This window comes from Musca autumnalis, unplaced genomic scaffold, assembly GCF_047663935.1.
Source record: "Musca autumnalis isolate F117 unplaced genomic scaffold, ASM4766393v1 scaffold_2, whole genome shotgun sequence".
Classification (NCBI taxonomy): Eukaryota; Metazoa; Arthropoda; class Insecta; order Diptera; family Muscidae; genus Musca; species Musca autumnalis.
Window position 1 is genome coordinate 8,001,215 of NW_027411755.1, and position 14,182 is coordinate 8,015,396.

Sequence of the window (14,182 nt, forward strand, 5' to 3'; positions counted from 1 at the left end):
GATTTTGAAATAAAAACAACATCAATTAGATTTTCAAAAGAAAAAAATTATTAAATTTCTTTATTTTTCTGCACAATTGGTTGGTTGTTTGTTTTTTTTTTTGTTTAGGTTTATTTTAAGACAATTTGACTAATTTTAAATTTAATTTAATAATTATTCAATTAGACTATTTTACAATAACTTATTTCACTAATTATTTCTGGTTAAAATTCAAACTTGGAACAATATTTCTTCGACTTTTTTCTTTCTTTGTGTTCTTATTCTGCTAACCAATCTTACAGACTAATGATAATCCCTATCATCTTTTGGAATCGGCAAAAACACCAATAAATAAATATTTGTTGAAATATAATTTTATTTTTTCACTATTTTTTATGATTTTCATGATTTCTATTCCACTCACAAAAGACAAAAATAACTTAAAATATTTTGTTTCTTTTAAAGCGATAAAGCGTTCATTTAAAATTGAGACTTTTATTTGTTTAAATACATATAGGCCAGTCCTCACATCTTGTCTTTAAAGTCAATTTTTGTTATACATTACTTTAAGAAAAGTAGGGAATAAAGTTCACATTACCGGAGATTTGTTATTACATCTGTCATTTAAAATAAATGTTACATTTTGTAAAAATATGGCAATATCTAGCAAAAAAAGTCTGTGTACATAAAATTTACTCAAATCTGATTGGTGAAGCATACTCTCGGGCGCAGTTAAAATTTTAAAAGGAGCCCAAAGTTCCTTTTAATTTATCTGACACTTAGGCCCGTTATTACGTCCTTTCTGTAGTTAAATATTGACCGGTATCGGTCAGATAACCCATTTTTTATTCTTACATGTTTGCTTTAAGAATGAGTGTCGGATAAATTAAAAGGAACTTTGTGTTCCTTTTAAAATTTAAACTGCGCCCGAGAGTATGCTGCACCAAAATCAAGAAAAAATTGTCAGCAAATTCAAATCAACCAATCAGATTTGAGAAAACTTGAGGTATACAGATTTTTTTGCTTGATATTGCCATATTTTTACAAAAAATAACGTTTAGTTTAAATGAAAGATGTAATAACAAATCTCTGGTAATGCTAACTTTATTCCCTACTTTTCTTAAAGTAAGGTATAACAAAAATGGACTTTAAAGACAAGATGTAAGAACGGGCCTTATTGTTATAGGAAACATGTAAGAACGAAAAACGGGTTATCTGTCCGAAAACGACTAACATTTAATTACCGAAAGGATGTAATAATGGGCCATAGAGTTTCTTCAGATCAATTTCACTAGTTGGATTGCACCCAGTGTAATTCGGTTAAAAATAACCCGGGCACAGACAATATAAGATCTTTACAAGGTAGGTTGAATCAAAAACAATTTCTCTTTCACCGTAGTGCCCAGATATATCTTTTTGCATCTCTGTAACAAAACATAGACAAAAGCTTCTACCTTGATACTATATTTAAAATCATTGTAAATAAATTAAGCTGCAAACTCATATCAAAAATAATTTGAGGAATTCCTCTCATAGCTAGAGAAGTGACCTCTAAGGTCCTTCTGCTACGATGTTCACAGGTAACAATATACTTGCATGTTCTTGTAATTCAAGACACGGATCTTTCGTAGCCTAGATAGGACAGAGGTCGCTTAGAAGCGTTGATTATTAACTGCAATTAATATCCTTACCGACAAACTATATAAGGTTTTATGTCTGGGAAAGAAGCGAGCTCTGACATTCTTACAAAGTGAATATCTTTATCAGCAAACTGTAAAAGGTTCGTGCATTAAAGAGTATGAACATCATTCCCAATAAAAGCGACATCTAAATTTAACTGTCTGGAATGTTATTATAGACAGAAGCGTCCTCTGGATTTGACAGTGAACAATATAAAGTATAAACGGTTTGTACCTAGGATAACTGTACAAAATTTTACCAATACGTAAACATTAATTCAAATAAGACCTTCAATAGAGATAGATAGAGGTTGCTACTGCCCATCTATCTCTATTGAAGGTCTTATTTGAATTCATGTTTCGTGTGCTCCCTCACAAACCACCTACACCTGTAATTTAACATTCAAATGGTCTTTGAGCACAGGCTTGGTGGACTAAAGCTTACTAATATTGAAAAATTCCACTCAAAAGACAAACGTAAACAGCAAATATTATTAACAATGACTTTCAAAAACGAAACCCTTATTTGAGTGCTTATTTTGGCCTAGAACTTTGAAACTTATTTTTTGCCATGATTTAATTTTTATGCTAAAAAAATATCTAAAAATTTGACCTGAATTTATCAGCATTCCATTTTATGTATTTGTGGGTGTATGTTTGTATATCTTTATGTACTCTTTGTCTTTAATGTCTTCCAACACTCTTCCATATTCTTATAGTTTGACTTACAAATTAATCAGCCATGTGATCCCTATCGCCATCATTATTATTATTGGCCTCATTATTGTGATCTTCTTGTTTTCTAGTTGTTGTTGTTAAATCTTGTTGTAGATTTCCCCGATATGCATCGCAATTACCACACAGAGCCTCAACCTGATGATCATCGTCGTCATCATCATCATCTTCCATGTTACCGGCATCATTTACCAATGTAACTTTTGGCTGAAAATTCGTGTAACACATATGCTGCGGTGAGGCTCCATTGTGTTGGATTTGTTGGTGTTGTTGCATAGGCAGTGTTTGTGTTGTTGTTACTGTAGGAATCATTTTGCTAGGACTGCTACTGGTGCCATTTTTCTGCGTATCAATATCTGCATTCATTATCATGCTGGAATGATCACCACATGGTGGCATTTGGGTATTTACCACACTAACCGTGGGTGGAACATTTAACATTGTTCGTATATTTGAACGATGCCGCAGTCCCTGATGTAAATGCTGCTGTTCGATATTCTCTTTGTGTTCAACGGTGTGTTGTTGATGGTCCTTTTGTTCTGTTTCGGGAAAGAGAGAAGATTTAATGGTTTGCTTATATTAAGGAGATATTTATTAGTAGGTGATGAATATTAAAGAGAAGGGATTAAAGAGATTTGAAAATATAACATAACATGATCAAGGAGGAAAAGGTAGCATAATAGTGCACATGTTGCCTTTCTCTGCGGTACTCCTTGTTGATTGAGCCTAACGCAAAATGAATGTAAATTTACAAATCCAAGTCAAAGGCGGATTGCATCTATTGGGCGTTACTTGATATCACTCATTAACACGAAAACAAAACTACATCGCCGTTGCTTTCAGCGTCATCCTGTTGTATATATGTATATCGCAAATTGACTTATTTATTTAGTCTTTCCTTCACAATTATAGGTGGAAATAAAAAACTAATTTCATTTCACTGGAAAGAAAATGACAAACTCTTCATTTTGTAGTTAGTTTAAAAATTTAGAAGTATCTAATATTTAACCTACTTTGTCAATTAGTAGGGTGTTTATAGTGCAAAAAGGAAAAAAATTGAATCAGACCAAATAGTACGTTGCCATATACCATATCCTAGACACGAATCACCAACATTATGTTCATACAGTTCACAGCTAGATGTCGTTTTCGTCCATTTACCTTGTAAATGTTTATTCAACAGATCAACAAGGCACCAACAAAAGTTTTGAAAAAAAACACAGATGGAAAGAACATATTGAACCCCCCTGTTTTGGGATCACCAAATTAACCTTATGCTCCATACCCTAGACACGAATCACAAGCATTATACGGGGGGAATGTTCACAGCTAGATGTCGTTTTCGTCGTTTTTCCTGGTAAATATTGCATGAAACAATTATTTGAAGAAGATACTGTAGAAAATGGTCAGGATACAAATTTATATATAAAACAAGTAAGAAAAGCGTTAAGTTCGGTCGGGCCGAACTTTTTATACCCTCCACCACAAATTTCAGCCATTTCGGTGGATTAATGTGGCCACAACCTTCAAAATACCGAAATTCGGAAGGTACCGTTCTATGGGGGCTATATGATGGTGTGGACCTATACCTACAAATTTCTGGGGGAAAGTTTTATACGCCTAAAGACGACTAAAAACCAAATTTCAGCCATCTCGGTGTGATAATGAAGCTAAAACGTTCAAAATACCGAAAATCGGGGGATATCGTCCTATGGTGGCTATATCAAAACGTGGACCTATATAAACACTTTATGGTAGAAATGTTTCTTAGCCTCTGGAAACACAAAATACAAAGTTACAACCGATTCTTTGGTCAAATGGGTCTAATACATTCAAAATATATTAAAATGACGCGTACTTTATAATGGGCCTTATGTGGGCGCTATACCAAAACGTAGACCTATATAACCCAACTTTGGTAGGAATGTTTTCTGGCCTCTGAAGACACAAAATACCAAATTACAACCAATTCTGTGGTCAAATGGGTCTAATACATTCAAAATATATTAAAATGACGCGTACTTTATATGGGGCCTTATATGGGGGCTATACCAAAACGTGGACCTATATAACCCAACTTTGGTAGGAATATTTTTTGGCCTCTGGAGACACAAAGTACCAAATTACAACCAATTCGGTGGTAAAATGGGCTAAATATCTTAAAAATTCCTTAAAACGACGACGCGTCACGCGTCATTTTGTATGGGGGCTATACGAAAGCGTGGACCTACATAGCCCGCTTTCAATACCAAAAGTCCTACGTAAATATAACATATTTTCCCAAAATTTCATCAACCTACGTCAATCCGTTCGGACGCTAGAGTGATTTCCACAGACGGACAGACGGACAGACGGACAGACGGACGGACATGGCTATATCGATGTAGAATTGCACGCTGATCAAGAATATATATACTTTGTGGGGTCTACAATGATTATTTCGGGTAGTTACAAACGTAGTGACGAACTTAATATACCCCCATCCTATGGTGGAGGGTATAAAAATAGCAGATGGACAAACTGTAAAACATTAAAAAGATATGCTTATGATCTATTTTAAAAGTATGGTAATCAAATGTCATATGTATTAAGAACCTAAAAGCAGATCCGGTATGGAACCATGCCTAAATTATTAAAAAACTGTCCACAAATGCGTTATAGAACAAATCACCAAGAACATCAACCGAAAAACATGGATCTCGATAGGTTATGCAAGGTGCAGCTTCCTGTCTTTTAATGCTTAGAACAAACTCCGTCAAGTAATGTGGAATCGTTTTTACAGAAAGGGACAAAGTAAGATTGAATATGAAATTGAGTCCAACCTCGGAATCTCTTGCAAAACATGGGTATTCATTAAAGAATATAAATGTTATGAGTTGTGAGTCCGCAGATCAAAGAGGAGGATATTTGTAAAAGGACGTGGTAAGTAAAACAGAAAGTCTTATCAGGGAACCCATTATCACTCTCACAAGGGTAACAACAGAGGAACTAAAAATAACGGCAAGAAAACTAAAAAATATTTTAATAAGGCTCGTGGATCTGACGGCGCCCCACCAGACATACTATTAAATATGAAAAATCGTTGTTTTCTAGGGAAAATCTTTCCATCTTCGTGGAAAGAGCAACGGCTGATTTATATCAGTAAAGGAGATCCAACTGCTCCCTCATCATACAGACCTGGAAAATCGACCGTTGGAGCTATAAACGATGTTGTCGACGTGTTCTGTGCAGTCCGACAGAGAAATAATTTTTTTCAGGCCGGTAAAACTACTTACCAATCTCGACGTAAAGAACACATTCAATAGCCTAAAGGTAAGGTCACATGGGATAAATATTTAACAAAAAATCAAAATCAAATATTTGCCTAATGTGACCTTTACCTTAAGACTTGTTACATGTCATGAAGATAGTCAAGTGTTACCTAAGCGATGGGACACTGACGTATAATACAAGCAAGGGTACAGAGCAAAAGCAAATCATATCAGGTGCCGCCACAGGCTTTCATCCTAGCTCCTGACCTATTGAACATAAGCTACAACGAAATTCCAGAAATAGATATACTCCATAACACGTTTCTAGTTGTTGTAACAGCATGAAACCCGAAGCATAAGTTCGATGCTTGGTTGGCACACCCGCTTGCCGAAACACTATGGTTTTGGTTCAATCCGTTACGAAAGTACACGCTGCAGTTTCTAGTGGGGTACGCTACTCCCCATGAATAGAAAGTTCTTAGTGTAGACTTGCAATAGTGTTTTACTCTACGGATGCCAAATTTCGCATCCATAGACTGGAAACTGGCCACAAAGCACAGAGCACAATATTATTAACAGTTCGGAGAACGGCGGCGTTGTGAGTTCCATCTGCATGCCGAAGAGATTCAGGACCTGTAGCACAAGTCATAGCGGGCACACAATTCCTACACTTAATGGCAGAAGAGCGACTAAACATCTATGAAGCAAATATGTAACTGAAAACCTTGCTCGAATACGAAATAAGACTTTTGTAAAATGGCAGACAAAATAGAGCAGCGAAACTTATGGCAGATGGAAGGTGAAACTTATCCCAACCTTAAGAACATGCGTGGAAAGGAAGAATGGAAGCTTTAATAAGTACCTAAAGTAGTTGCTCTCAGGTCATATGTATTTCCGGAAGTACATGTTCAAACAAGGAAAACACAGCTCCCCTTCTGTCTATAGTATGAAGTGGACACAATAGATGACGCAGAGAACACTTTCTTTGCATAAAGACGACAAAACGGAAACCGACCGTTTAGGTATTCGGAAGCGCACCAAATCCAACGATTGTTGTTAATGTAAGAAACACTTCGAAGCAAATGGTCTCCTGTCGATCGAACAAGAGAAGACGAATCATTCTGCGTCATGACAATGCGAGCTCTCACATACGAGATTCAAACCAGCACCTGTATGACCGGACAAAACGTGGAATTTATGGGCCATCCGCCATACAGCCCTGACTGGGGATTTCAGCAATTCAAGAAAAAAAGGCGTGATTAACGATTTTCGTAGCCAGAATATGCTGTAAAAGCGTTCAAAAACCATGTTTTTAGGTGCCTAAATCGGAATGGGAAAAGGGATTCAACAATTGGTTTGAGCGCATGGAAAAGCGTATAAATCATGCTGGAGACTACTTTAGAAAACAATAAAACTATTTTTGATGGTATATATTCGCGTTTTCATTGTTAGGGCTAAAATAGTTATCGTTCAGCACTCGTAGCTAGAGTGGGGCAATCTCGTTCCTTTTGCGGTTCGATCTTTTCCGTTCCGTTTAGCAAAAGGAACTAGGTCGTTCAGTTAGTTCCTTTTAGTACCAACTTTTATATGTATACCCACACTCATACTCGTTCACTCAGTTCATATCGTTCGTGCTTCTTCTTCATCAAAACAAAAGAAAAAAAAATTTCGTCTTTCTTCATGGTAGATTACAAATATTTAAAACAAATTTACAATCGTTTTGCTAATTAAAAATACTTCAATTGCTTCTTTTAATTCGGCAAAGATCAGTTTAGTAAGAAATGAAAAACGAAATGGCACTATGAGATTTCTTATTCACTAATAAAAGACAGGGAGAGAGAGAGACAACTGATTTTAAATGAACTGATGGAACTAACTGAAAGAGAAGAGCAAAAAATGGGAGAAAAAACGAACGAGGGAGCAAAAGGAACTAGCTGAACCGCATAGTCGGACCTAGTACCGGTCGTTCCTTTTGTGGAGTAGTTCCTTTGAACTAGTTCGTTCGGGAACGACACAACTCTACTCGTAGCACCAGAATTCCTTGTGTATGTGTCGTGAAATTGAATTTTCTTTCATGGGTGGGATGTCAAGGCAGACTGACACCATCCTTATGATCTGCACATTTGGACAAAACCCTCTGTAACTCGGAGCGTCTTATTTTGGATTTACAATCTTCTCCATTGTGTGTCGCTATTGTCTGGACTTCCTGGAGCTGCATAGTTAAGACCGATGGCTTTATACAGTGTTGCCAATATTTCCTTATCACAGCCCAAGGTGGTACCACCTAGTTCTCTAATAACTTTATTCCTAGATTACACTTTCTGGTTTATATACGCGGCGTGTGACGAGAAGTCAAGAAGATTGTATATATCGAGGTCTAGATTTACCTCTCGTTTCCAGGAACTGCATAGGACTCTTATGACTTTGTAGGAGATAAAATAAGATTGCGCTACCTGAAAAAACTATTGACGGCGACTACATATTCCGAAGTCTAAGCACTTACGTCGTGAATGATAACGCCTAATGCAATTATGGAACAGTCATCAGCGTACGACACCATCGAAATATTTGCTAGTGGATTGGGGAGTTTCGCAAGATAAAGATAGAATAAAATTGGTCGCTTTGCGGTACTCCCTTTTTGATCTTGTGTTGTTTTTACTTTTGTCCTCAGAATTCGACGAAGGCTTGCCTACCAGTACGCGTGACATGGAATGGTGGAATGCATGATGTCGGAGATCAGCATTATATGATTGACCGTATCGAACGCCTTGTGCAGATCCAGAGCCGAACGGCTTAATGTCGCCTAAGCTAATAGCAACGGTACTACCAAATTCAACGTATTTCGGATTAGGGCATTGAAAATACACATAATTCTTCATGAGGTTCTTGTCAGTGATATTGATTTAATTGTGACCCCTAACGGAATTTTAACGAAACATAATTATCTCTGGTTAGTAACTTCACTCGCATTAAATACGTTTCTTGAGTGCGATGAGTATGATTCGTGTCCAGGATATTGAACAGACCTCCATCTTGTTCTAGGAAACATATTTTGCAACTTGACATTTTTTTGTGTGTCGTCTTAATTACCCTACATAAAAGTTATATTCAACTATTTTTTCTACCTTTCCTTAAAAAAGACCCTACGTAATCCCCTCCAAATAAAATCCCTGCACAATCCTTTAAACCGAAACAAACAAAACCAAACGTTTTACTTACCCAATGATGCAAGCAATTTAGGTTGCAACGGCATTAGATAATCGCTGCCTGTAGTGGCTGCCCTTGGCTGTAGGCTCTGCATTGCCGGTACACTTAAAAAGTCCGCTGGGAAGAAATTAAAAAGCGATTAGGCCAAACACTAAATTAAGTGCAAATGTTTTATTTGTTGTTGTTGTAGTTATTGTAAAAGTGGACAACATACACAAAAATTGGATTATTCAAAACGATATTAAAAGTCCATTTAAGAGTCATTTTGGGGATACCATATTTGCGTTTGTTCTGTTTTTGTACAACACATTCAAATTTATGTTGTGAGTAAGTATGTGTTTGTGTATGCTGATGTTGTTATTGTTTGCTTTTGGCATACTGTTTTAGTTAAGGGGGTGGTGGTGGTGTTTGGTTAGCAACAAAACGCATCCAAGCAAAACAATTATGGAAATTTTTTATAATGTAATGGACTTGTTGAATATACACTTACATGTTTACATATGTGTGTGTTTTTTTTTTTATTTTTTTGCTTACATTTACATTTGTACATACGATGTGTATGTCTATTCATGTATTTCTTGCATTTATGTACATTAGAATGTAATGAACACTAAGGGTTCTTATGTCTGTGGCACAGGGAACGAGAAGCAGTGCATCAATGTGGATGCAAGATTCTAAGTTTTAACTTCTTCTAAAGAACTTTTAACTCTATTTTTCTGTGAAAAGCTTTATGGATCATTTGTATTTATACATGTGTATGTAATTATGCCCCACACCACTACATGAGTGTACCGGAAAAAGCTGGGATGTTGAAATTATGCAAGAAATGTGATATAAGAAATGGTATTTTAAATTCCCCCTAGATTCTTGATTTTAAAGATTTTTTACAGCACCATCTGTACTTCAATTTTACATAAAAATTTAATTGAATAAGAGTTTGTGAAAGCATACTTTTAGGCGGAATATTTTGTAATACATAACGAATTACGTTAGATGGAAATTAGTTTTTTTATTGAATGCAAAACGTCATAACAGTATGGATGTGGTGGTGCAGGGCAATAAAAAGCCGACTCTACCGACTGCAGATTCAGTCTAATATTGTGTATACAAAACATTTACATATATGAATGTGCTTATTCATGTACATAGTATGTATGTCAATTAATATTATTATTTTTTGTTTGTTTTGGTGTTCTACTTACAGCTAATAACTGAGGGACCCGTTCTCAAAGGCATCGGTGATGTTTGTATCGATGTTTCAGCGGATCTAGTACTATGCTTTACAATGCCAGCTAGAGGATTCTGTGGTCGTTCTATAATACTAACACGATTAACATTTACACCATTCATGCTTTCTGTATGTGTTTCTAACATTGAAAAACAATAATCCCAAAGAAACCATGTGAAACCAAAAGAAACCAAGAAGATGAATTGGAAGATAAGGAAAACAACAAAAAGAAAAATTTAACCCAAATGGTAACCAATAAATCAACACATCACATCGATTACATTTCATCAAAACAAACAACAGAAGGAATGAACCCAACAAAACGAAAAAAAAAAAACAAAACATAACATAAGGCAACCCAATCAATAACAATAAAAACAACTCATATCGCATAAAAAGTTTTAGGGGGATCCGAGGAGGAATAGTTTGAGAAACGGAAATGTTGCAAATGAAAAATTATATTGAGCCAATAAAGCCATCGCTATAATAGCTTTTAGAGTTTCATCTACTACACAATCATGATAATACATTTAGGAATTGTATACCATGTGGAAAGTGTTCGAATTGATGAATAGTAAGTCAGTAAGTAGTAAGTTGTGTGGGGGAGGAGGGGGAGTAGTGACAATTAATGATAAATCTAAAACAATATGTCATTACCGATTTTAGCTGTGGCAAAGGCTTCCTTCAGCATGGGATTGTGATGAGGATGTGGATGGTGGTGTCCTGTGGCTACAACACCTCCCGGAGCCAATGAGGTTTGTTTATAGGCATGTGTCCGACCTCTTGTTGCAGGAACTTGTTCACGTTTACGTCGTGGTTGTTCTACGGGAAGAACTCTACGTCGTTGTTTGGGTAATTTTGAGCGAGCCTAAAGATTATGAAAGGAAATCAAATTAAACAACATGGAAAATAACAATAAATGGAAAATGATATAAAAAATAGCATTTTATATTTCACTGACGACAATTTTTCTATAGAAAAATATCACTGACGACAATTTTTCTATAGAAAAATATCACTGACGACAATTTTTCTATAGAAAAATATCACTGACGACAATTTTTCTATAGAAAAATATCACTGACGACAATTTTTCTATAGAAAAATATCACTGACGACAATTTTTCTATAGAAAAATATCACTGATGACAATTTTTCTATAGAAAAATATCACTGATGACAATTTTTCTATAGAAAAATATCACTGATGACAATTTTTCTATAGAAAAATATCACTGATGACAATTTTTCTATAGAAAAATATCACTGATGACAATTTTTCTATAGAAAAATATCACTGATGACAATTTTTCTATAGAAAAATATCACTGATGACAATTTTTCTATAGAAAAATATCACTGATGACAATTTTTCTATAGAAAAATATCACTGATGACAATTTTTCTATAGAAAAATATCACTGATGACAATTTTTCTATAGAAAAATATCACTGATGACAATTTTTCTATAGAAAAATATCACTGATGACAATTTTTCTATAGAAAAATATCACTGATGACAATTTTTCTATAGAAAAATATCACTGATGACAATTTTTCTATAGAAAAATATCACTGATGACAAATTTTCTATAGAAAAATATCACTGATGACAAATTTTCTATAGAAAAATATCACTGATGACAATTTTTCTATAGAAAAATATCACTGATGACAATTTTTCTATAGAAAAATATCACTGATGACAATTTTTCTATAGAAAAATATCACTGATGACAATTTTTCTATAGAAAAATATCACTGATGACAATTTTTCTATAGAAAAATATCACTGATGACAATTTTTCTATAGAAAAATATCACTGATGACAATTTTTCTATAGAAAAATATCACTGATGACAATTTTTCTATAGAAAAATATCACTGATGACAATTTTTCTATAGAAAAATATCACTGATGACAATTTTTCTATAGAAAAATATCACTGATGACAATTTTTCTATAGAAAAATATCACTGATGACAATTTTTCTATAGAAAGATATCACTGACGTCAATTTTTCTATAGAAAAATATCACTGACGTCAATTTTTCTATAGAAAGATATCACTGATGTAAATTTTTCTATAGAAAAATATCACTGATGTAAATTTTTCTATAGAAAAATATCACTGACGTCAATTTTTCTATAGAAAAATATCACTGACGTCAATTTTTCTATAGAAAAATATCACGGACGTCAATTTTTCTATAGAAAAATATCACTGACGTCAATTTTTCTATAGAAAGATATCACTGACGTCAATTTTTCTATAGCAAAATATCACTGACGTCAATTTTTCTATAGAGAAATATCACTGACGTCAATTTTTGTATAGAGAAATATCACTGACGTCAATTTTTGTATAGAGAAATATCACTGACGTCAATTTTTCTATATAGAAAAATATCACTGACGTCAATTTTTCTATATAGAAAAATATCACTGACGTCAATTTTTCTATATAGAAAAATATCACTGACGTCAATTTTTCTATATAGAAAAATATCACTGACGTCAATTTTTCTATATAGAAAAATATCACTGACGTCAATTTTTCTATATAGAAAAATATCACTGACGTCAATTTTTCTATATAGAAAAATATCACTGACGTCAATTTTTCTATATAGAAAAATATCACTGACGTCAATTTTTCTATATAGAAATATATCACTGACGTCAATTTTTCTATATAGAAAAATATCACTGACGTCAATTTTTCTATATAGAAAAATATCACTGACGTCAATTTTTCTATATAGAAAAATATCACTGACGTCAATTTTTCTATATAGAAAAATATCACTGACGTCAATTTTTCTATATAGAAAAATATCACTGACGTCAATTTTTCTATATAGAAAAATATCACTGACGTCAATTTTTCTATATAGAAAAATATCACTGACGTCAATTTTTCTATATAGAAAAATATCACTGACGTCAATTTTTCTATATAGAAAAATATCACTGACGTCAATTTTTCTATATAGAAAAATATCACTGACGTCAATTTTTCTATATAGAAAAATATCACTGACGTCAATTTTTCTATATAGAAAAATATCACTGACGTCAATTTTTCTATATAGAAAAATATCACTGACGTCAATTTTTCTATATAGAAAAATATCACTGACGTCAATTTTTCTATATAGAAAAATATCACTGACGTCAATTTTTCTATATAGAAAAATATCACTGACGTCAATTTTTCTATATAGAAAAATATCACTGACGTCAATTTTTCTATATAGAAAAATATCACTGACGTCAATTTTTCTATATAGAAAAATATCACTGACGTCAATTTTTCTATATAGAAGAATATCACTGACGTCAATTTTTCTATATAGAAGAATATCACTGACGTCAATTTTTCTATATAGAAGAATATCACTGACGTCAATTTTTCTATATAGAAAAATATCACTGACGTCAATTTTTTTATATAGAAAAATATCACTGACGTCAATTTTTCTATATATGTAGAAAAATATCACTGACGTCAATTTTTCTATATATGTAGAAAAATATCACTGACGTCAATTTTTCTATATAGAAAAATATCACTGACGTCAATTTTTCTATATATGTAGAAAAATATCACTGACGTCAATTTTTCTATATAGAAAAATATCACTGACGTCAATTTTTCTATATAGAAAAATATCACTGACGTCAATTTTTCTATATAGAAAAATATCACCGACGTCAATTTTTCTATATAGAAAAATATCACTGACGTCAATTTTTCTATATAGAAAAATATCACTGACGTCAATTTTTCTATATAGAAAAATATCACCGACGTCAATTTTTCTATATAGAAAAATATCACTGACGTCAATTTTTCTATATAGAAAAATATCACTGACGTCAATTTTTCTATATAGAAAAATATCACTGACGTAAATTTTTCTATATAGAAAAATATCACTGACGTAAATTTTTCTATATAGAAAAATATCACTGACGTAAATTTTTCTATATAGAAAAATATCACTGACGTAAATTTTTCTATATAGAAAAATATCACTGACGTAAATTTTTCTATATAGAAAAATATCACTGACGTAAATTTTTCTATATAGAAA

The 14,182-nt window shown here is 33.3% G+C and overlaps 1 protein-coding gene across 11 annotated transcripts in view; it reads right to left on the minus strand.

Annotated features, from left to right (window-relative positions):
- Positions 1-2,361: 2,361 nt before the first annotated feature.
- Positions 2,362-14,182, minus strand: part of Shawl (Shaw-like) — a 278,379-nt gene continuing 266,558 nt past the window's right edge. For 5 of the 11 annotated variants that reach the window (XM_073966835.1, XM_073966838.1, XM_073966839.1 and 2 more), the window contains 4 exons: positions 10,737-10,947; positions 10,054-10,218; positions 8,864-8,968; positions 2,362-2,932 (listed from right to left, as the gene is read on the minus strand). In XM_073966835.1, the coding sequence (XP_073822936.1) occupies positions 2,391-2,932; positions 8,864-8,968; positions 10,054-10,218; positions 10,737-10,947 (1,023 nt within the window). In that variant the 3' untranslated portion in view covers positions 2,362-2,390. The remainder of the gene's footprint in view (positions 2,933-8,863; positions 8,969-10,053; positions 10,219-10,736; positions 10,948-14,182) is intronic. The other 6 variants (XM_073966837.1, XM_073966844.1, XM_073966836.1 and 3 more) reach the window with 3 other exon arrangements.